Source organism: Fukomys damarensis, unplaced genomic scaffold, assembly GCF_012274545.1.
Source record: "Fukomys damarensis isolate Sample0158 unplaced genomic scaffold, DMR_v1.0_HiC HiC_scaffold_3, whole genome shotgun sequence".
NCBI classification, from domain to species: domain Eukaryota; kingdom Metazoa; phylum Chordata; class Mammalia; order Rodentia; family Bathyergidae; genus Fukomys; species Fukomys damarensis.
The window spans coordinates 15,885,633-15,910,221 of NW_022900915.1; the positions used below are offsets into that span (position 1 = coordinate 15,885,633).

Sequence of the window (24,589 nt, forward strand, 5' to 3'; positions counted from 1 at the left end):
CCAGTATCACATAGTCTTGATTATTGTGGTTTTGTAGTTAATATTAAATAAGATTGTTTTTACATTGTAACCATTTTTGGTATATGTACTAGCCATTTTTTGTAGGGATTGAACTCAGCCATTTGTTGTTACAGGGATTGAACCCAGTAACTTGAACAAGCTAGCCAAATACTCCCTAGCCCTGTAGTGTATTTTAGAGTCATGTAGTGCCAATGTTCTAACTTTATTACTCTCCTTCAGTAGTGTGTTGATTATTCTGGGTCTTTTGCCTCTCCCTATAAACTTTATTTTATTTATTTATTTATTTATTTATTTATTTATTTATTTATTTATTTAGTTTTTTGAGTCCCAGTAACTTGAACAAGCTAGCCAAATACTCCCTAGCCCTGTAGTGTATTTTAGAGTCATGTAGTGCCAATGTTCTAACTTTATTACTCTCCTTCAGTAGTGTGTTGATTATTCTGGGTCTTTTGCCTCTCCCTATAAACTTTATTTTATTTATTTATTTATTTATTTATTTATTTATTTATTTATTTATTTAGGGTTTTTTGAGACAAGGTCTTACTATGTAGTTGAGACTGACCTGGAACTCACTATGTAGCCCAGGCTGGTCTCGAACTCAGAAATCCTCCTGTCTGAGCCTCCCGAGTGCTGGGATTGCGGGCATGCACCACCATGCCCAACTCATATAAACTTTAAATCAGTTTATTAATACCCACAAAATATCTTTCTGGGATTTTAATTGAGATTGTATTGAATCTGTAAATCAAATTGGGAAAAACTAACATCTTAACGTATTGAGTCCTCCGGTCGGTGAATATGAAATCTCTCTCCATTTAGCTAGTTCATTCAGTTTTATAGTTTTAGATCTTGTACATATTTTGTTAGATTTATACCTAAGTATTTCATTTTAGGAATATAACATTTATGGTTGTGTTAGCTTTGGGGGGTGGGTACTGAGGATCAAGCTCACGACCTTATGCTTGCTAGGCAGGCGGTGGCACCACTGAGCTAAATCCCTGGCCCTGTGTTATCTTTTTGTTACTGTGACAGAGTACTGACATAAACAGCTTAATAAAGGAAAGGTTTATTTTGGCTCATCGTTTTGGAGATACCAGGGTCAGTCCCTGGTTATTTGGCTCCATTGCATCTGGGTCCCTGGTGAGGCAGAAGCATCATCGAGGAAGGGGAGGGTAGAGGAAAGCTGCCAACTTCATGCCAGCCAGGAAGCAGAGAAAGAGGAAGGGACTCGGGACAAATATGCTCCTCAAAGTCATACCTCGTGCATGACCCCACTCCCTTCATTTAGGCCAGTGGTGGTGAACCTATGGCACACATGCCACAGCCAGCTGTTATTGAAAGCTCTGAAAGCTTCACCATCACAGAATTAGACTCTACCCCCAGAAAGCCCGTTCAACCATGAATTCATCTGTGGTTTAAACCATTGATATGGTTAGAACCCTCATCATCTAATCACTTCCCACAAGCCCCACCTCGTAATATTGTTGCATTGGGGACCAAGCTTTTAATAGCAAGCCTTTGGGGGGGGCATTTTAGATTCAAACCATAACATTGATATTGTTTTGGTTTTTTGGTAGTTGTGTATTTAATTTCATATTCCATTTGCTCATTACTGATATCTAAGAAAGTAATTGATTGACTTTTGTATATTAACCTTATATCCTGCATCCTTTATATATTAACTTATTCTAGTTTTTTTGCTGGTTCTTTCATATTTTCTATATAGACAATCATGTCATCTTCAAGCAAAAACAGATTTATTCTGAATCTATATTTCTTCTGTTTTCTTAGTCCATTAGCTAGAAAAGTTAAAAAGGAATGGTGGGACTGGACATCCTTGTCATAGCATAGGCTGAGGCAGTAAGGGTTTGGGTTTTTTTGTAAGTATTTGTGAAATTGGACAAGTTCTGTATTCCCAGTCTAGATGGTAAATTTTCATAATACTTCATCTGTATTTAGATTCCATAAAATTTACAAATAAAAAAGTAGATTCACATACTTAAGGTGTTCTTGTGTACTTAAATGTAACAGTAATGATAAAATATTATTTTTTAAACTTAAAAAGATAAAATTACATCTCTGCCTCACTTGCACTTAATCACATTAAAAGTGCTCAGTAGTTACATATGCCAAGTGACTATCATATTGAACAGTTGAGCTAGAATAATTACTTAGACTATGTAGCACTCGCTCATATTTTGATTTCCTAGAGAAGATTCTTTCAGCCTTCTGCCTTAAGACTAAAGGTCAGTTTTCTGGGGTCTGGGACTGGAGAAGGAAAGTACTGGCTATCTCAGTATATAATAGGTATAGATTTACTTACTCATCTTTTTCATGTATGAGCCTTTGCCCATAACTATGCCTGGCATCATCCAATCCAGAGGTCATCTGTTGCAACTTTTTCTGAGAATAGACTTTCAGACTTCTGCTGGAGGAAGACAGTCATTTCTAGTGGCATGGTGGAGGTTTGAGGTATGTCTCCTTCTTCAACAGTTTTCTCCTGTTGTTACAGCTTCCCCTTTCCTCTGTCCCTCATTTCCACAGATATTGGCCATCACTAATTCCTGAGCCTGTAGAAGGGCCTTCAGTGTAATAATTTGTGCTGGTTACTGTACTTTCCCATTTAAGATTTTTTTTTCCTATATCTTTGGGTTAAGTAACCAGTCCTTCTAATGCCTCAGCTTCAAATTTTAGTTGGAGTTCCTTTTTTTTGTTGTTCTTTCCTCTGTCCCTCATTTCCACAGATATTGGCCATCACTAATTCCTGAGCCTGTAGAAGGGCCTTCAGTGTAATAATTTGTGCTGGTTACTGTACTTTCCCATTTAAGATTTTTTTTTCCTATATCTTTGGGTTAAGTAACCAGTCCTTCTAATGCCTCAGCTTCAAATTTTAGTTGGAGTTCCTTTTTTTTGTTGTTCTTCCTGACCTTGTAGGCTTTCTATCCATTATTCATTTCTGTAAAAAAAAAAAAAAAAAATCTTTCTGTAATTAATCTATATTCATGAACCAGATTTTGGTGTTTTAAAAAATTTAATTCAGTATCAGCATTTGTTGTAAAGGGTTTTAGTGGTAGTATTTAGTGGAAGACTCCATAGGAGGGACAGGAAGTGAGCTATAATAGTATGGGTTTGATTTGGGGACAGAACAGATGGCAAACAAGGAGAATTGTAAGAGTGGAAGCATTTAGAAGTAGGTAAGGTGATTAGAGACTTTTATAAAAAGAGTTTGGATGTCTGATGCATAAAGCATAAATACAACTTCAGTACCTTCCATCTTCCTGGAGACCACTATTTTTAGTTGTTTTACTGCTCCTGATCTAGAAACTTTTTGTTTCATATCTCAGAATCCATAAAACTGATAATACAATTTTTAAAAAATTGAACAGAAAGCCATTTGTATATTAAATATATAGAATCTATAAGAAAAATGTACATAGTATTAAATAAATAAACCGTATACTCTAAATATACTGTAGTGATAGGTTTCCATTTCAGTAATTGAGCTTGCTGTTTGGGTGTTTTATGAGATTCTGAAGCAAGTTTTTGCCAGTACTTTGATTCACTGTTGGTTGTTGCTGCCCTCTGTTGGACTAGTTCAGAAAATGCAGGTTTCATTCTGCATGGATCACTGGTACTCTTTATTCCAAATTGAGCACTAATACATGGATAATTTTTTTTAAAAGGATCAAATGTATCTCTAATAATACCCCATGAATGCTAGGAAAACTGGTATCTTCCTTCTTATGAAAATGTGTCTTTATTATTCTTATCTAGAATCAAGAAGTAGCAATGTAGAAGAATTTGGGGAATGCAGATTTTTGGGCTTTCGAATGTGGAGACTGGAGTTCCATACCCAACTCAGCTTCTTTTCACGTGACTGATGATTTACCTCACTTGTCTGGGTGTCAGTTTCTTCATTGTAACAGTGAAGAGGTGGAAAAGACTTTGAGGGCTTCCCTGGGAATTTCCTTTTGGAGATTAGCATTTTAGGAAAACTGCCTCGGATTTTTGTATCTATTCAGAGGCAGTAAGAATGACTGTCTCAGTCTCTGCCTCAGAGAACTTAGTCTTGAAGTGAGTGGATGAGGCAGACAATCAAAAGGCCAGTGTGATTTAGGGTTAGCGCTCTGAGACTAGAAGTTGTCTATTACTGTGGAAACCTATGCAGTTAAGGGAGAACTGTCCTGTAGGGTCTGTTGGAGTTAGCTTTCCTCAGTCTACACTGTGATTTCAATGCTAACTCTTAACAGAAGCTTGACCTTTTCTGGACATGGAAGACAAAGTGAAGATTCACATTTGACACTGGATTGAACTGAGTTGTCATATGGGGAACATGAGTGTAATGATGCAGATTTTTTCCTATTCATAAAAAGGCTAGAAAAATAGCTTCATGGAGGAGGCAGAACTGATTTTTTCATTAGTTGAAAAAGGTTAATTAGCAGGCATTTACAAAACTTTGCCATGAACATAAAGAAAAAAATAAGACTTAAAATTAAGTAGGGTGAAGAAAAAATCCCACTTCCTGGACCTGCTCATTGAGACTTAATGTTATTTATATAAAAAGATAATATAAAACACAGTAATTATAAACTAAACACCCGTATAGTCACCATCCTTGTCAAGAAACAACATTGTAAGTACCTCAGATGCTGCATTGCCCCTCTCCCTTCACAGTTCTTCCACTTATCCCAGGTAAGCACTGTTTTGACATTTGTAGTGATCATTCCCTTTATAAATTGACACCCTCAATCATAAAGTACAAGCTTAACGTTTTTAACCTCAATGTATGTGGAACAGTAATTCAGTGTTATTGTTTATGAGTAGTTATACATTTATTCATTTTCTTTGCATAATTATTTTCTATCATATCAATATACTAATTTGCCCATTCTACACTTGATGGCTGTTTGGATTGTTCTGTTTTTATGTTCTAGCATGACTGTGAACACTCATTCCACATATCCTGCTACACATATGCACAATTAGCATTGTAGATATGTAGAAACTGATGTGTTTAGTGTATATGCACATTTCACTTTACTGGATATAATGCCATTTTGTTTTACTAAGTGACCACAGCAGTTTTCAAGAACCCCTGTTCCTCTACATCCAGAGACATGATAGATTTTGCCAAATTTGAGAGTGCAAATTTATGTCTCACTGTGATTTTAGTTTTCATTTCCTTGTTTACTTAATGAAATTGTGCACATTTGGAAAGTTTTGCAGTCATTGAATTTAGAGTGTGTTTGGTTCCTCGCTGTTTTTGTTTTTTGTTTTTGTTGGGTTTTTTTCCTCATTGAGTTTATTGGTACATTTTAGGTATACAGTATAGTTACATTCATCTTTGAGATCTTGTACCTTTACATGACAGGTTTTGGTTCTCATTTTTTCCCCTTATCCCTGCCCTCCCTTCACCCCCTCCTCCCTTCCCTATTTACAAATACTTTATTTCTATTTTCTTATTTTTTTTCCTTTTCCCTTATTACCTTTCCCCTACCCTTCCCATTTCACCTACACCTTTATCCCTTTTCTTCCTATTTCACATTGTCAGTTATATCACTAGGATCTTATCTACTATTATAGTTTTTCACACCAGAGAAACTATTTGGTATTTATACGTGTGTGACTTAGGAGTATATCCTCTATATGTATCCATTTTCCTATGAATGACTAATTTCTCATTCTTTATGGGGAGTAGTATTTCATTTTATAGAAAAACCACATCTTCTTTATCCAGTCTCCAACTGATGGGTAAATGGGCTGTTTCCAAGTTTTAGCTATTACAAACTGTGCTGCTATAAACATAGGTGCACATATGTCACTGTGATATGATTCTTTTAATTCTTTTGGAAAGATGTCCAGCAGAGGGATAGAAGGGTCAAATAGAACCTCTAATCCTAGTTCTTTGAGGCATCCCATATTGATTTCTGTAGTGATTACACCAGGCTGCACTCCCACCAACAATGGAGAAGGGTTCCTTTCTCCTCACAACCTTGCCAACATTTGTTATTGGTTGATTTCTTGATGGCAGCCATTCTTTGTGGGGTGATGGAATCTCATTGTAGTGATTACACCAGGCTGCACTCCCACCAACAATGGAGAAGGGTTCCTTTCTCCTCACAACCTTGCCAACATTTGTTATTGGTTGATTTCTTGATGGCAGCCATTCTTTGTGGGGTGAGGTGGAATCTCAGTGTTGTTTTCATCTGCATCTCTTGAATGACCACTGATGTGGGTTTTTTTGTTTTGTTTTGTTTTGTTTTGAGTGTTAGGTTAGTGTCATTCTATCTCTCCCTTACCTGAGGGAATATGCTAAACTTAGACAGAAATCTTAAATACTTAGGCAGAAATCTTACAGCTTGTAGAAAATAGCTTGGTCATTTCATTTATTTTCTTTTCCTTTCCTCCCCCCCAACCCATCTGGGTTTTGGAAGTTCTTAGCATTTCATTGATCTATCTTCTCCCTCCTTTTCGTGTTTCCTAGACTTTGAAGCGGCTCATGGCAGATGAGGTAAGGAAATTTTGTTTGGCATGTGCATGTTTTAGTTTATTTCCCATACTGTAACATTAACCAGTTTCTATTGCTTTAACTTTCTTTAACTTGTACTACTGATAGGGGATGAGTGTGAGAGTAAGGCCTTTTCCTAACTCTTTGTGGTTAATCCATTGCATGCATTTCCCTGGCATATGTATTAACTTGCAAAGTCAGGCATAGTCTTTTAGACTCCAAACTGAATGCCACTCATATCACTCGAAGCCCCACAATACCTCTAGATTGTTATTGTTATTTTCAGATGGGATGGACTGGTAAACTGTAGCTTATAGGTGTTTCATTTTAATTTGAACGTTATACTTGAAATTTGAGGAATAGTTCATTACCATTGAATTAGTAGAGAGAGACCTCTGAAGTACATCATTTTTTTGCTAACTATAGATAGATGCCACGCAAAGGGGCCTTTGAAGAACATGTGTTAAACCTTTGCTGCCTTCCTAACCCAAGCGCCATGGAGGGTACAAAAAGGAGAAAGGAATGGTTCCTAGTTTTAAGGCATTTGCTTGTTTATCCTATGTGATACACATCTTAAAATCTGTGGTTATACTCACCTCTGGAAAGGAGGGAACCTCTCAGGGCCTGGCCACATTTATTATTAGGTGTCTGTTACAAGGAATCTATGGGCATTTTATTGAGATAGCTTTGTACATAGATAATTGCAATTCTGTGCTGCTATACAGCTTAGAAATAGGAGGGGAAATCAAGAAGAAAGGTATCTTTTCCTAATAGAGATTGAAATCTTAATGCTTCAATCCTCTTAACTTTGAAAATAGAGTCAGTGTGCTAAATTAGATGTATGGAAGACTGATTTCTTCTTTCATATCAAAAGAATCTTGAATTCTTGGACCAAAGGAACTGTGCATGCATAAGAGGTTAAAGGGTTGGTTATTTGTTTTTCTTTTTTGGTACCAGGGATTGAACTCAGGACCTTGTGCTTGTGAGGCAGGTGGGAGAACCACTGATCTAAATTTCTGGCCCCAAGGATTGGTTATTTGATGTGTAGCTTGTTGTGCAAATAAAAATGGGTCATTGCTAATATATTTTTTTCTTTCACAGCTGGAGAGATTTACCAGCATGAGAATTAAGAAGGAAAAAGAAAAGCCCAATTCTGCTCATAGAAATTCTTCTGCATCATATGGGGATGATCCCACAGCACAGTCGTTGCAGGACATTTCAGATGAGCAAGTTCTAGTTCTCTTTGAACAGATGCTGGTAAGTTTCCATCCCTAAATGTGGTTTCTTCCTGAAATTGCATTTATAGGCATGGTGCCAAGGCCATTTTTTAAAAAATGAACAATTCCCCTTAATTAGCCCTTTATGAGAAAGAATTCTAAGCTTACTGTGATACCTTTGATTCTGTTTAATAAGGGACTAAATAGATAAGTACCAGTCTTCAGGCTTGAAATCTGTAAAGCTTGCAAACATCTGATCACTGATCACCTTGTTAATGTTCTTTTGTACAGCAGTACTTTAGCCATAAAGACATGATATGAGTGGGCCCAGTAGTAGCCTGAGATCACCTTTGGGTTAAGCCAGAGTACGTAAAGTGATGAAGCATTCACAGTGAATTCTATACATATTAAAAAGAAATAGAAATAGAAAGGCATCATTTGCCCAAGGTCCTCTACTGAGTGGTGAATCTAGAAAAGAGAATGCTGATATTTAAACACTAGAAGACTTTTAAAGATTATGTCTGAAGTCAGTTGAATTATGAAAAATATACAGCTATGTGACTGACTTTGCTGGTCTCAGTGTAAAACACTTGAGTGAGGAGAGAATATGTTGTGATAACCAAAGTAACGTGTTTAGGCCCCAGAGTTGGTACAGATTTTACAGTTTGGATGATACCAGTTATCCAGTCCTTCAGTCTGAAGAGACATTTAAGATCTATCTTCAGTGCAAAAATATACTGTATGAGCTGGATGTGGTTCCAGATGCCTGTAATTCCAGCTACCTGGGAGACTAAGGCAGTAGGATCACAAGTTCAAGGCCAGCCTGGGCAACTTAGCAGATTCTGTCTCACAGTAAAAAGAGCTGAGTATATAGCTCAGCATTCCCTGGATTCAATCCCCAGTATCACAAAACAAACAAAAAAATTATATGTGGTTTTCTTTCATTAATATAGAAGAAATTGTTCATTTATATTGAGTAAGTTTTTCTTAAGAGTATATATGTATTAAAATGTCTGTAGTGGGCTAATGAAATAGCTCAGTGGTAGAGAATATACTTAGCTTGCATGAGGCCCCGGGTGCACACACACACATGCACACTCATACAGAGTCTATAGGGATTTTTGCTAAAATGTTAGCCACATTTATTCCTGAGAAATTTTGGTCAGCTATTATAGCTTAAGTCTTTAGGAATCAATAAAACATCTATTCAATAATTATTTACTGTGCTCAACTTATCAGTAAGTATGCTGTAAAAACACTAAAAATTTTAAGGAATTTGAGGTAATTTTGTTCTCTCTCTCCTCCTTTTTTTCTCTATTTCTGCTAGCTGGATATGAACCTGAATGAGGAGAAGCAACAACCTTTGAGGGAGAAGGACATTGTTATCAAGAGGGAGATGGTGTCGCAGTACTTACACACCTCTAAGGCTGTGAGTCCTGGGGCAGGTACCCTTGACATGGGAGACTGCTTATCTGGGACCTGTTTTATGTTGCAAGCTTCATATAATGTGTAATGTCTGCATCAATTCTGTTTTATTCCATTATATCAGCCTACTAATTTTCTATTCTAATATTTGAGTTACTATTCTTACATACTTTTTGCATGACTTGAACTTTTACGACATAAAATGGGGAATGGGATATTCTTGAGTCTCATTTGGCTTGATGGTCTTTATGACGGATGTCTGCCCTGATATTATTTAAACTCTGTTAGTCCCCAGTTATTGGCTGGGCCTAATGTTTACTAATCTTTACATGTTTCTTCCATAGGGCATGAGCCAAAAGGAGAGTTCTAGGTCTGCCATGATGTACATTCAGGAGTTGAGGTCAGGCTTGCGGGATATGCCTCTGCTCAGCTGCTTGGAGTCCCTTCGTGTCTCTCTCAACAACAACCCTGTCAGGTGAGAACTCTAAGGAGGTAATGTGAATAGGATTCCAGTGTTGGAGTTCAGTGGTGATTGAAGATCAAAGGAACTAGGGAAGTATGAGAATGATCTGGATTGGGAATAAAGAGTTGTCAGTATAAGCTATATACATAAACAACTATTGATTTGATATTACATTGTTTTTCTCTTCCTTATAGTTGGGTACAAACATTTGGTGCTGAAGGCCTGGCTTCTTTATTAGACATCCTCAAACGACTTCATGATGAAAAAGAAGAAACTCCTGGGTGAGGAATTCCAGGTCTTTGCATCTTCTAGTTGGAGGGTTGGAGGGGGTTTGGCTCCTTGCTCCAAAGGAAATACAGTTAAATGTAGTCCGGCATGGTGGCTCACATCTGAATCCCAGGACTCAGGAGGAGGCTGAGGCAAGAAGATCACTGTGAGTTTGAGACCAGTCTGACATTAGTGAGTTCAAAGCCATCCTGGAGACCCCAAACCAAACCAAAAAACCAAACCAAAACAACCCAGTTAAATGTAAAGTTATAAACTAGGAGAGTATACTGTTAGCTGAGAATGGGGTTTATTGTAGGGTGACCAGAGAGTGAATGATGATTATAGACATAGGAAAGGGAGGAGGAGCTTAAATTTCATACTGGATAACATGGAATGTATACCACATTAGATTATTAGCCTTCCAGGGTTCTGTTTCAGTCTGGAAATCAGATCTTATTTGATCCAGAGCTGCCCAATGAGCTAGTCTGGGTTAAATCACATTTCAAAGTCTTGGAATATACTTAGTTTGGGGCTGTTTCTCCTGCAGCCTTCAGCGTTGGAATTCTGAGAATACCTTGTTATTCTTTAAGATAGGCTGAACCAAGGTGACTTCCTCTACCTCCTGGACCTCCTGCATGTACCTTCTTAGACTTGAAAGCAAAGAATAATAGATGGGTTGTTATTCTTGTAGAATTTAGCACTTAGGAGCCTAGAGGGAGTTAACAGGTTTTAGTGTAATACTAAATTATTGGGTTACAAGGGGATTAGTCAAAGGTCTTCGATGGTGGGGATCCTTTGTCAGCTTTTTTTTTTGGTCAGTGTTTCTAAGTCAAGTGCTGTGTGTTAGACATTACTCAGCTACTAACTAGGAGTCTTCCTAAGATTTCTGTTTGCAAAATGAAAAGTCAACTAGGAAAGGGGTGTAGAATAAAGGGGACTTGACCAATTATTTCTTTTACTTGCAGAAGCTATGATAGTCGGAACCAGCATGAGATTATTCGCTGCTTGAAAGCTTTTATGAACAACAAGGTGAGATTTTTCCCATTCTCATTTTGGTCCCCATCTGGATTCCTCACCCCCTTTTTTTGGGGGGGTACTGGTGAGTGACTCAGGAACTTGTGCCTGAGGCAGGTGCAGTGCCACTGAGCTGAATCCGCAGCTGACTCCACTGAGCTGGACTCTCCTTTTCAATCTTCTGTTGGCAGACACTAAAAAGGAAATATAAATAAGAGTTCAAGACGTTTAGCTTTGTTTGTTTAATGCTATAATTTTTCTTCATTGCCACATGTAGGTGCTTCCACAGACCTTTTTCCACAGTTCTGATGTCTGTTTCCAATAGTAGGCACAAATTTCTTCATTTTTCTTTTCATGCTTTTGCTAATTTTTAAATTTCCTGACCTGTATTTACTTTTTGTGAGGCTTACTGTTGTATTCACTGCTTATTTTTCCAGACTGTTCTCCTTTAGAATCTTTTCCTCTTTTTTTTTGTCTGTTTTTTAAACTCAGGGAGCCCATAATTGTGTGCTTCTGAGTACAAATTTACTTTCTTCACTGTTTGTTATAATTAATTCCATTGGATTGGGGGGAATATTAAAAAGAAACATAATAGTCAAAGATTTTCATTCTTGGAGGATATGAAATTTTATTTTGTCTCTTAGAAAATTGTTTTGCTGTGTGCATCTTTGTTTATCCATATTGGAAAAAGTATTCTACCTCTGTGTTAGTTTTACTAGAGTACCACAAACTGGGGGTCTGAGACACCAGAGATTTATCGTTTCACAATTCTGCAGAGTAGAAGTTCAAGAGGAGAAGTTCGAGTAGGTGTTAGCAGAGTTGGTCCTGAAGGCTGTGGGGGAGAATGTATTCCATGCCTCTCTCCTAGTTTTTGGGACCTCACTGGCATGCCATTGTGAATTTACTGTAATGTAATTAATCATACCTTCAATGAGTGTATTTCCAAATAAGTTAAGTTCACATTCCAAGGCCCTGCAGGTTAAGCTATAACATGAATTTGAAAAGTGTACAATTCAACCTATAAAAACCCTCATCTCTGTTTAGATGGTGTCATCTTTAAGCCTCCCTTCTCTGTTCTCCCAACAGTTTGGAATCAAGACCATGTTGGAGGCCGAAGAAGGAATCCTGTTGCTGGTCAGAGCCATGGATCCTGCAGTTCCCAACATGATGATTGATGCAGCTAAGCTGCTTTCTGCTCTCTGTATCCTACCACAGCCAGAGGACATGTATGTGACTAGTTATTTTTTTCTCCATTCTCATTTTTATCATTTCATCTTAGTCTATTAGATTGAGTTGCTCAGGTGTCTTCCTGATCTTAAATGTTACAGAAGACCACCGAAAATCTTAGTACAGATTAGCATTCCTAAACCAAAAGTCCAAAATGCTCCAAACTGAAACTTTTTCAGCACTATTGTCTTACCCCAAACGGAAAACTCTGCACCATGAAACTTTGCTTTATGGACAAAATTATTTAAAATACTATATGAATTACCTGTAGCCTAGGGCCAGAAATGTAACTCAGTGGCACTGATCCTGCCTGGCAAGCACAAGGTCCTGAGTTCAATTTCTAGTACTGGAAAAAAAATAAAAGACTTGAAATGGCCTTTAGCCTATATGTATAAGGTATATAGAAACAAATGAATTGTGTTTAGGTTTGCATCTTATCCCCAAGATAATTCATTATGTATATTCCAGTTATGTATACTCCATTATGTATATTCATTATGTAAATATTCCAAAACCCCCCAAAAAATGTGCAGTCTGAAATACGGTATCAAGTATTTGGGGTGAGCGGCAGCCTGTATTTAAGAAAAATTCTTAGGTGATGTGTGTGTACCACTGATCATCAGCAGGATATTTGTTACATCTCCAATGATCTTTCTTTTGTCTAGGGCAAGAATTTTTTTTTTACTGTTTTGTTTTTTAATTCAGAAGTGACACACCATTATCATTAAAATTCAAACAGTATAAAAATATATATGAAAATTTAACTGCTTTTGCCAGACCTTCTTGCACAGAGATGACCATGATTAGTGGCTGATACAGTCTTAACAGGTGTTTTTCTAAGTACAAACACTGTGCCCCTTGATTCTAAGACATCTTCTCCCACACCAAAAGATAGTATCTTAGACATAAAGAAAGACGGCTTTTGCCTATAAAACCAACTGCATGTATGGTTAGATTTTTATTTTTGTGGAGGGGTCTGGACTAAAAAGTTAAATCACAGCATTCATTCCTTTTTTTTTTTTTTGAGACAGGGTATCACTGTGTAGTTTAGGTTGGCCTTGAACTCACTATGTAGCCCAGGCTGTCCTTGAACTTGAAGTGATCCTCCTCCCTCAGCCTCCTGAGTGCTGAGATTACAGTTGTGCACCACTATGACCAACCATACCATTTATTCTTTTCAGCTTGTTTGTTTCTTTTCATTTAACAGTAGATCTATCCTTGGAGATTGACCTCATTATCTTTAGTGGTTACTTACAATTTTACATGTATGATAGATCCATAATTTATTTAACAGTTTTGCCATTGCTAGACTTCTGTGTAGTCTTTAGCAGATTCTTGCCCTTGCTCTAGGTAATAAGAATTTTTATTAATACAAATGATGTAACAAGTATCTCTGTACGTATCTGCTTTCACCTTTATACATTTATAGATAGATTTCTAGAAGTAAGCAAAGTGTTATGTGCATTAGAAATCAGTTAATATTATTAAATACCTCTCAGGAAGTTGAACCAATTTATTATTTCATAGCTCAGGAGCCTTAATTTAGTATCCATAGGTAGGAATCTATAAATGGATTTTAGGTAATACATTTTTCTGAAGAGATGGTCTGTAGCTTTTCACAGATCCTGACTCCTGTTCTTGGGGGTGGTGGGAGATAATTTGAGAAATCTGAAGCATTGATAATATACTATTTCCTAGCCAGGCATGGTGCCACAAGCCTGTAATCCCAGCACTTGCACTTGGGAGGCTGAGGCAGGAGTATCACTTTGAGTTTGAGGCGAGCCTAGGCTACATAGTTCAAGGCCAAACCTGAACTACATAGTGAGACTCTGTCTTAAAAAACTAAAAAGAGAAGGAAAGAAAATGTTTACTGTTTTCTAACTGGTCTGTGTCCCGTACAACCCAACTATTATACTTGGCTGTCAGAGAACCTGGGCAGTACCCTCCATTTTCTTTTTTTGGGGCAGGAATGAACGAGTTTTGGAGGCAATGACAGAAAGAGCTGAAATGGATGAAGTGGGACGTTTCCAGCCTCTGCTGGATGGATTAAAAAGTGGGACCTCCATTGCAGTAAAGGCATGTATACACCTCAAAACTCAACCCAAAATAGAATTCAAGATAGAAAGACCTAAGTTCTTCTGACCTTTTAATGGAACATATGGAGTGGTTTCCAGTTGTTTTATTTTATGTGGAGAATTTGTTCTGGAGGGAAAATGACTAAAGAATGAACTATTTTCTTCATGAAATGGAAAAAGGCATGGTATCTATCTGCATGTTAGGAAAACCAGTTGTATGATAACATATACTGTCTGATCCTTGGAATCATTATACTTCTGAGCTCTCCAGACCTGTGTTCAAACCAGGTCTCACTGCTGTAGTAGAAAAATCATTCCTATAGTTTTTATATGGCTATCTTTTGGTTTCATTTGGAGCCCCAGAATGCATGTAAAGAGAATGGAATCTTCATCTGTAGGATTTAGTATTGACACTGCTGATTTCTTTTTTTAGGTGGGATGCCTACAGCTGATCAATGCTCTCATCACTCCAGCTGAAGAGCTTGACTTCCGAGTTCACATCAGAAGTGAACTGATGCGCTTGGGACTGCACCAGGTGTTGCAGGTATGCAGTACCACAGTTAACACTTCATTAGAAAGTCTGGCCTATTCCTTCCACTTCTTACAGCCCCAAACATCCCAGGGATAACTGGTTTGCAGTGTAAAAACCAGGTGAAAGGTTTTGGTTTCTAGTCACATAAGACACCTCTGGTTTCCATATTTTTACTTTGGTCATTGACAGGACCTTCGAGAGATTGAAAATGATGATATGAAAGTGCAGCTCACTGTGTTTGATGAACAAGCAGAAGAAGATTCCTATGATCTAAAGGGACGGCTAGATGACATTCGTATGGAGATGGAATATCCTTTTACTGACAGGGTGTAAGACAAATGAGGCATTCATTGCACTCAGTTATAGTCTCTTGTATGGAATGGTGTGGGAGATAATGACTCAGAACAGAGCATTGGGCTTCTGTGTCTTCCTGGTAAATAAAGCAGGTATCTTTTTATTGCTTTTGGCTTTATTCACCTCACCATTGCCCAAGGAAGTTGATAAATGTAATCTAAGCAGTCATCAAATATTGATATAAACTTCCTGGGACATGATAGCTTAGCATACTGCAGTGTACAGCTTGGTTTTTTAGAGATGACTGGACTGACAGCAGTACTAATATGGTTACCTATTAATGTTTGCTACAAGTGACATTGAAATAGTTATATTTTTAGTTTCTGTGTACTGCTTATCTTCAAATAGCCAAATAGTAGGAATCCTGTCTCATCCTTGACTAAAGAAACTTCCAAGTTTCTTGTGATGTTTATGAAGGGACAACCATTGGAATGGAGGTGGCATCTTAGTACTTTTCCTTAGTCTCCCAGAGTTGAGTAAGTCAACAGTCAAATACAGTTTCTAACTGTTTTCTTTCCTTAGTCTGTTCCTCTTTCCACTGACTTTAGTGAAGTCTTCCAGATTCTCTTAAACACTGTGAAGGACTCAAAGGCAGAACCACACTTCCTGTCCATCCTACAGCATCTACTGTTGGTCCGAAATGACTACGAGGCTAGGTAAGACAGTAAGCCTGTGGGTAACTTTGAATTTAAGCCTACATGAAGAGAGCAAAATCCTTAAATTTGAAGTGTTTTTTTATAAAGGTAAAAGGAAAATACAAAAGCCATAGATTAGATTTCATTAGTCACAGATACAAAGGAAGTTGTCATTTGTTCTTTTAATCCAACTGAGGTGTCCCTATGGAGGAGGTCAGAGTATATAGTGAAATGCCGTTCCCTAAAAGGGAGAAAGTAAGTGAGGATGATAACAAAGGAAAGTGACACTTTAAAATTCTTCCTGCTTGCCTGAAAGTGGCGATTCAGCAGTAGCATTATCCATCACGGGAAGGATCAAGCCCAGGCATTTAGATGGAAAGTACTCGCACTAGGAAGCAGATGGCAATTTTTTTTTAACCTTTTGTGGCAGTGCTAGGGATTGAACCAAGGGCTTCATACATGCTAAGCACATGCTCTACCACTGAGCTGCATCTCTAGCCTGTAAGAATTTTTGATTATTAGAAGTAGAAAGAGTAGAAGATGTGGACTTTCTTTACATGACAGTGCTACTTCTGTTAACTTTACAAAAAGTTCTTTCCCAGAACACTTATCCTTTGTTGGCAAAGTAGTTAAGTTTTATTGACTAAATACTTCTTTATCTTTTTGGTATTGGGGATCGATCAAACTTGGGTCCTTGCTCTTGCAATGCAGGCAGTGGAACCACTGAGTTAAATCCCCAGCCCTCTAAATACTTCTTGTATTTTGATTTCCCTCTGATAATCCTGTTTTGTTTTTTCCATAGACCACAGTACTATAAGTTGATTGAGGAATGTATTTCGCAGATAGTCCTTCATAAGAATGGGGCTGATCCTGACTTCAAGTGCCGGCACCTCCAGATTGATATTGAAGGATTGATTGGTAAGCATATACTCTTCTATTGGGTTTCTCAAAACATTTATTGTTTAAAGAACTGTATCCTTTCCAGTCCCAGATATAAGCATATATTGTCCTTTAGTTTATTTCTACATAAGTCTAAAAGAAATATTTCCAATCCCCAATATAGGAATATGTAGTCCTTAAGTTTATTTCTACTTAACTCTAAAAATCTGTTCTTTTTCACATGCCCCTTTCTGGTAGATACTTCAGCTATTACATATATTCCTTGTTTAATGACATATTTAACAACTGTTCAGACACAACTGAGGTGCAGTTACTTACAACTCGTCATTTTTTTTGTATAGTTTTGTACATCTTGTTTGTAGAACTTCATTTTTTTGTACAGTGCACTTTGTTCATACAGTACTGTAATTTTTGCTGATTGTACTGTATAGTACTGTAGTTTTATATTCTGATGTACATTATACATTATAGTATTGTATGTAAGAGTTGTGCAAATAAAGGGAAAGTCATTAAGTTGGAATTTCCTTTGACCATTTCTTTGTTCTGAATATTTCACTGCACATACTATAGTCAGTTCCTTATTGACCAGTTTAATTAATGACCTAGTCACAGTAGCAGAACACAGTCATTAAATAAGGAATGCCTGGATTTGTGACTCCTGCTGGCCCCAGAGAGTTGTAAATATTACTCATAGGTATTTGTAATGCTACCCAGTGTGGTAACCCTACCTTGCATTTAGAAATTGTAGGTTGAACTTAACTGAAAGTTCTATCTCTTGGTCTAGTGCAGAATATTAAGCATGAAAACGTAAATAACCACAAGGACAGATGACTGCTGTTCAGTAGATTGAAAGGCTTAGGAATGAAAACACTAAAAGAATTTCACTTATCTTTTCTTTTCAGATCAAATGATTGATAAAACAAAGGTAGAGAAATCTGAAGCCAAAGCTACAGAGTTGGAAAAAAAGGTGTGTATGAGGAATCAGTGTGAGGATGCTTGCCTAACATGCACAATGCCCTGGGTTTGAGCTCCAACCCCACCCTCATTTTGTCTTTTTTGTTGTTTGTTTAGCAATTATTTTTCTGGTAAGACTTTTTGTCTTTGATAGTTAATATAGAATAGAGAGGGTAATACAGATATAAACATGAGGAGTTGGAGGTGGACTCATACAGTTCTTGGGCTATGGGCAGGACAAGAAAGACAGATGATATATAATGATGGTGGCACTCCTAGGTTTGCTTGATGTCTGATGTCACTTATCCCCACAAAAGTAGAAACTGGAATATGTCTGGGCTCTTTTTCTTTTTAATTATTAATAAGGACTCCCATCATGGTTGATATATTTTGGATCCTAGTACCTGCTAGGATTGTACCACCATGCTATCCTAGTCAAAACATATTTCAAAGATTTCTTTTTTAAGTAGAAAGACCTTTTTTTTTTTTGGTACTGGGGATTGAATTCGGGTCCTTGTGCTTGCAAGGCAGGCCACCGAACCACTGAACTAAATCTCCGGCCCTAGACCATGAATTTTTTGTTCTCCTCTCCTTTAACTTAGATTTATTTATTTATTATTTTTTTGGTACTGGATATCAAACTCAGGTTCTTACGCTTTCAAGGCAGGCACAGTGCCACTGAGCAAAATCCCTGGCCCTATTTTAGATTTTAGGGTCAAAATCTTGGTTTTGTTTTTTGTGAGGCACTGCCTAAGATGTGGATCTATAGAACAAATAATTGACACAAAACATAAATTAAGGGAATAACACTTGTGCTTCTTACTGGATTGGAGAGCTTACTGGGAGCCTGATTACTTTCTTCTTTAGCTGGACTCAGAGTTAACAGCCCGACATGAGCTACAAGTGGAAATGAAAAAGATGGAAAGTGACTTTGAACAGAAACTTCAGAATCTTCAGGGAGAAAAGGATGTGTTGGATTCGGAAAAGCAACAAATTGCTGTAGAGAAACAGGAACTGGAAGTAGAGATGTCCCAGCTCACAGGAGAGGTAACTGAGAAGGGAAAACGGGAAGGTGGAATGCCCGAAACTGCCATCAGCAAGTATCTTAGAACAGGTCTCAGTTGCCTCACTTCTGGAGAGGGGTGGGTAATATATAATCGAGTTAGATGGTGCATATTTTAAAAATCTTTGTTTTTAGTTTTATCTCAGGAGTAAATATTATGTAAGAAATTGTAAAAATACAAGAAAGCAAAAAATGAATTATTCATTACTACCCAGAAATAAAAGTAATAAACTACTAATAAATTTAGGAGTAAAAACTAAATTGTTTACTTATTTGCTAATTTTCCCTTATTGTTATCTATGGACAGATCTTACACTCTCTCTGCAGTTATGTTTAAATATGTGTCATCTGACAGTTTGATCACTTATGTGATTATATCATTACCCAGATAGCACATTCTTAGTTACATAACTAGAATATTTTATTTATTTGACCTTTACATTCTCTAATGGAAGGAAGAGTATAATATAGTCTTTTTTTGTACAGAGCATAAACTAAGAACATAAAGTCTTGAGTTCTGGTGTTTTTTGTTTTTTTTTTGTTTTTTTGTACTGGGGTCAAACTTGGGACCTGGCACTTGCGAGGCAGGTGGCGGCTCCACTGATCTAAATACCTGGCCTTGAATTCTAGTTTAAGCTCTGGCACTAAATAGCAGTAAGACTTTAGACAAATCATGTGATCTGTCTAACTATACTTTCAGTCTTTCCATGTGTAAAATGAGAAGTTTGGATTGAGTATTTCTCAGTTTCAGCCCTAGCGGTTCCTGAAGTGGGACATCACATTAGTGTTATTTCTGCAGGTTGCCAAGCTGTCAAAAGAACTGGAAGATGCCAAGAAAGAAATAGTTTCTCTGTCTGCTGCAGCTGTTGCTGTAGCTCCTTCTGTTCTTAGTAGTACTACTGTTCCCCCTGCCCCTCCTCTGCCTGGTGCCTCTGGCACTGTTAGTTCAACCCCAGCTCCTCCTCCTCCCCTTCCTGGAGTTGGTTCTAATCTTCCACCAACTTCCCTTTTGCCTGGGAATGTTTGTGGCATCCCCCCACCACCTCCTTTGCCTGGGGGTGCTGGCATCCCCCCACCACCTCCTTTGCCTGGGGGTGCTGGCATCCCCCCACCACCTCCTTTGCCTGGGGGTGCTGGCATCCCCCCACCACCTCCTTTGCCTGGGGGTGCTGGCATCCCCCCACCACCTCCTTTGCCTGGGGGTGCTGGCATCCCCCCACCACCTCCTTTGCCTGGGGGTGCTGGCATCCCCCCACCACCTCCTTTGCCTGGGGGTGCTGGCATCCCCCCACCACCTCCTTTGCCTGGGGGTGCTGGCATCCCCCCACCACCTCCTTTGCCTGGGGGTGCTGGCATCCCCCCACCACCTCCTTTGCCTGGGGGTGCTGGCATCCCCCCACCACCTCCCTTGCCCGGAGGAGCAGGAATACCACCTCCTCCGCCACTTCTTGGTGATCCTGGGATTCCTCCACCCCCTCCATTTCCTGGAGGTCCTGGCATTCCTCCACCTCCACCTGGAATGGGTATACCTCCACCTCCCCCTTTTGGATTTGGAGTTCCTGCAGCCCCAGTTCTGCCTTTTGGTTTAACCCCTAAAAAGGTTTATAAGCCAGAGGTGCAACTCCGGAGGCCAAACTGGTCCAAGGTAAGAGTTTCTATCCATCTCCATCATAGATCTTAAGAAACAACTTCAGTTTCCTACTTTGTATTTTGTGCATGGATGGGCTTCCCTTCCTTGTATCTGTCAGTCTCAATGTTCCTCTCATCTTATGTTTATTCAACATTTCTTGGATTTCTGACATTACCATGGAGAGTCCTGTGGGCACGGTACTCTGGACTTGTCCCAACTAAACTTTCAAGTTAATGTTTTGTTCATTCATTTGTTTGTTTTTTCTTTTGTCTTTTCTCTGAGGATATAAGTACCATGGTAAAATATAGTTTGACAGCAGTCATTTCACCAGTCTGAAAATGATTTGAAATTGTGCTGATGGACTCCCACTCTCCAGGATGAGTGTTACAAAGTCTATACAGATATGCCCAAGATATATCTGAGATTCAGTCAGTTTTGCTTCCAGAAACTCAAAAGTAAGGTTAGCCAAATTAATGTAAAATACATAGAGCAAGGAAAGATGTGAAATAAAGCCTTCCTGCTTCTAAAGTTAGATTTTGTTTTAGAAAGAGGATGACTAGCATAATTGAATCTAGTTCTTGATTAATTAGCAGTAAAGAAACTGACAGCCTCATCTCCTGATCCCACCACAAAAAAAAACATAGGTGTTTGTCTTTTTTTTTTTTTTGAGACAGGGTCTCATTTTGTAGTTCAGGCTGGCCTTGAACTCACAGCTACCCTCTTGCCTCAGCCTCCGAATTCTGGTTTATAGCCATGCACCATCACTCCCAGCTGGTGTTTGTGTCTTAGGTTAGTCTGGATAGTAAAATATTAATAACCAGCCAGGTTACCTCTTTTGTATCTTAATCAGTTTTCTAAGAAGAAAAGTACTGGGTTTGGCTGAGTTACCTTTAACATTCTGTCTGTATCCACAGTTTGTGGCTGAGGATCTTTCCCAGGACTGCTTCTGGTCAAAGGTGAAAGAGGACCGTTATGAGAACAGTGAACTTTTCGCCAAACTTACCCATACCTTTTCTGCCCAGACCAAAAGTGAGTACTTCCTCTTTAATGCCAAGGTCTATTGTAAGGCTTAGAATATCCTTCAAGTTTCCCATCCAATTCCCTTCTTGGTGTAGGTGTTGGGGTAGGTAGTGTTAGGTAGAAGAGAAATGTATTTTTCCATTCATAACAGTGTTTTTGTACTGTGGGATTATTGGAATTGGGAAAGAGAACTGTTTTGTGTAGGTATTCTGTGTCAAATATGACTTGTGGGTATATGAGATTAAAGTGCCAGAAGCTCCGTTTGGGGCCATTTCGATGACATCCTTGAGTGGATTCAGGCGTTGCCTCAAGATGCCATTTCTGGCCTCAAGCAACCTAATTAGCAAGGGTTGGAGGGATTGTCTACAATAACAAAAAACTATGTTTGATTCCTTTTCTTCTTTTTCTTTCCAATATCTGATGCTGTCTCCTTCCTGGCCCTTTGTTCCTGCAGCTTCCAAAGGTAAGAATACAAAAGAGCCTTTCAGTTGCATCTCTTGAATGCTAGGAAAAAAGATAAAGTAGATGAAAAGGATTTTTCTTTTAGAAAACTGAGACCAGAGGTTGAGGGTTGATATCTCTTTTGTAGGACCAGTAACTATGGTATTGACTAAATAACAACCAAGTTATATTAATGCTATTACATACTTGTTTCTTTGGAAGGTGAAGGACAACTTAATAATACCATTTAGAATTTTCAAAGTTTTAATATATTAGTACTCTGTTTGATGTAGTGAAGCCTTATGAGACAGGCCAGGTGTACATTGTGTCCATTCTGTAGTACAGATAGAGGGAATAGCTAGATAGTTTTCCCCAGGTTATATGACCAGATGCAAGCATCTTGACTTACAGTCCATGGTTTCTATGTAAATTCTTAGTTTTCTTTTTTACCTTCCTTCATATGTTCCCCTTTATTTTAGAAGGACTGATCTGCTTTGCCATCTTGCTTCACTTCCTAATTCTTGTGGTTTTGTGCTGCCTTTTGATAGGGCACTTGTAATTATTTTTCCTGAGAAATACAGTACTTGAAAGACTTTGTCATATATGATAATTAGAGCCTAATACTTCTGTATTTCCATCATTTCCCAGCATTATTGTTCATTTAGAGGTTTATTCTCTCCCAAGTGATGAACATTAAATGCAACTTTGGAGTATTTCCTCTCCTATCTTCCCCCTGTAAATTAACATTTATAAAAGACATTATTTTTTTACATAAGTGATGTGGAACCAGGTTACACTTTGTTCTAATAAAGAGACTAACAGATTGCTGGGCACCTTTGGTTACCTTAGTTATATGTGTGTTTCTATCTAGAAGTGAAAGATCATAATGCTCAGGCCTGTCTGTAGCCCTATCACTCAGGGAAACGTGGCCTTTTCCTTTAAGAGAACTGTCATCTTACGATGCAGGAATTACTTCCATTCTATTAGAAATACCAACGAAGACTAGTTGACAGTGAAAATAGAAATCAAATTATTTTCTAATTTGTGAGTTCATAGCATCCATTACTGTATTGCTCTTTGGTATAAGTTCCTTTCTCGAGCCTGGGCTCTATACTGAGTTCTCCTGCAGGTGTACAGTAACTGAACCTCTTTTCTCTTTCCATCCTTCTTTTATCCTGTTGGTTTCAATTCTTACTGATTTTAGCTGGGTTTTCTGCCATGTAGTAGTGTTCCTTGACATTATGCTGACATTCTCAACATTTTTTTTTTTTTTTGGTACCGGGGATTGAACTCTACATTCTCAACATTTTAACAAGAAGAACTTTATCTCATCTTTCATTATTTTCAACAGTGTAGCCAGACTTTTAATCCTGCTCAGTTTCTGCTCAAGAAATTGCTTTCTATTTATTGAGAGTTCTAATTCATAGCAGTTTTGCTTTAAAAAGAAAAAATTATTCTCAGGAACTTCTATCAGAAAAAAACAAGTATGAATCCTTTTATTTTAGTAGCAGTATTAATTTTCATGTAATAGTAATGATTCCTGGTAGATGGCTGCTGTTTTGATGAAGGAAATTTGAAACTGGTCTTTAAATATCTTTAGTTATAGTTAGAGTATTCAGGTATTAAATTGTCAGACTGTCTTAATTTCTTAATCTTTTAGTAGGAAGCATTAGAGAAAGTCTCCTTAAATTACTAAGACATGAGTGCTTTTCTATATACCCTAAATTTTAATCATTTAGAGAAATTTCTGGGAGAAAATTTTTTGGTCAAATACAGTCATGAATACTTACTATTTGTCCAACTCTTAACAGTTACCTGCAGCGTCTCAGTACAACACCACGTTCCTGCTTCTCATTGACCGTATAACATCTTTATGTTTTTAATAATTGACCCCAGAGAACAAGCCCCCCCACTTTGGTACCAGGTATCGAACTCAGGACCTTGCACTTGCAAGGTAGGCAGCAGAACCGCTGAGCTGAATCCCCGACCCTAGCACTTTCCTTTTTTAAAAAAATTGTTTCTTTGGATTTTCAGTGCTTTATTGACTCCAATGTTGTCTAATTTATTTTTCCTTCAACATTTTCCTGCTTTCCCTTTTACCTACTTAGTAAATCTGTAGTGAGGCAAGATGTATTTGAGTGCTGGAGCTTGTTTAATGTGTCTCTCTTGGGAACAAAATTGTTGCCTTGACATTTTTTCCTCCCTGGTATTGGTGATTGAATCCATCAGGGCACTCTGTCTACCACTGAGGAACATCCCCAGGCCTAGTTATTCATTTATGTATATATTTTTGAGATAGGTTCTTACTAAGGTGCCCAGGCAGGATTTAAATTTATGGTCGTCCTGCCTCGGCCTTCCTAAGTGGTGGGACTACCAAAGCATGCATTATCATGCCTAGATGCATTGACATCTTAAGCATGGCAATCAGGTGGCAGCAGGAAGTGCCATATGTGGACTCCAATATATTATCACACCTGTTGTGGTTGTCGTAACTAACTTGTCCTACTTCCTGATGGCATTTTCAGTCTTTCTCTTTTGGTATCAAGGCTGGCAAACTCAACACAGATGATTCATACACAGAAAAAGAACATTTTAGTTTTTAGGCTTCTCAGATTCAGAGTACATATTTTATCAAGAAAGGAATGTGTGTTTTTGAAATAGAGTCTCATTCCGTAGCTCAGGCTGGCCTTGAACTTGTGATCCTCCTGCCCCTGCCTCCCTAGTACTGAGGTAACAGGAATAGAAAAGGTACCCTCTATCCTGTGTCTTACACACCACACCCACTGGCGATGGAGCCCAGTGCCTTCTCACTGACCCATATCTGCCCCCACCAAATACTTTAT

At 38.1% G+C, this 24,589-nt stretch overlaps 1 protein-coding gene across 1 annotated transcript in view; it reads left to right on the plus strand.

Moving 5' to 3' along the window:
- The first annotated feature begins 6,478 nt into the window (after positions 1 to 6,478).
- Positions 6,479 to 24,589, plus strand: part of Diaph1 (diaphanous related formin 1) — a 70,418-nt gene continuing 52,307 nt past the window's right edge. The window contains exons 1-17 of the mRNA XM_010613867.2: positions 6,479 to 6,532; positions 7,631 to 7,786; positions 9,074 to 9,175; positions 9,516 to 9,646; positions 9,829 to 9,915; positions 10,867 to 10,930; positions 12,002 to 12,141; positions 14,110 to 14,218; positions 14,651 to 14,761; positions 14,939 to 15,057; positions 15,643 to 15,759; positions 16,541 to 16,656; positions 17,541 to 17,605; positions 18,460 to 18,639; positions 19,455 to 20,300; positions 21,200 to 21,314; positions 21,760 to 21,768. Of these exons, the coding sequence (XP_010612169.1) occupies positions 6,521 to 6,532; positions 7,631 to 7,786; positions 9,074 to 9,175; positions 9,516 to 9,646; positions 9,829 to 9,915; positions 10,867 to 10,930; positions 12,002 to 12,141; positions 14,110 to 14,218; positions 14,651 to 14,761; positions 14,939 to 15,057; positions 15,643 to 15,759; positions 16,541 to 16,656; positions 17,541 to 17,605; positions 18,460 to 18,639; positions 19,455 to 20,300; positions 21,200 to 21,314; positions 21,760 to 21,768 (2,479 nt within the window). The 5' untranslated portion in view covers positions 6,479 to 6,520. The remainder of the gene's footprint in view (positions 6,533 to 7,630; positions 7,787 to 9,073; positions 9,176 to 9,515; positions 9,647 to 9,828; positions 9,916 to 10,866; positions 10,931 to 12,001; positions 12,142 to 14,109; positions 14,219 to 14,650; positions 14,762 to 14,938; positions 15,058 to 15,642; positions 15,760 to 16,540; positions 16,657 to 17,540; positions 17,606 to 18,459; positions 18,640 to 19,454; positions 20,301 to 21,199; positions 21,315 to 21,759; positions 21,769 to 24,589) is intronic.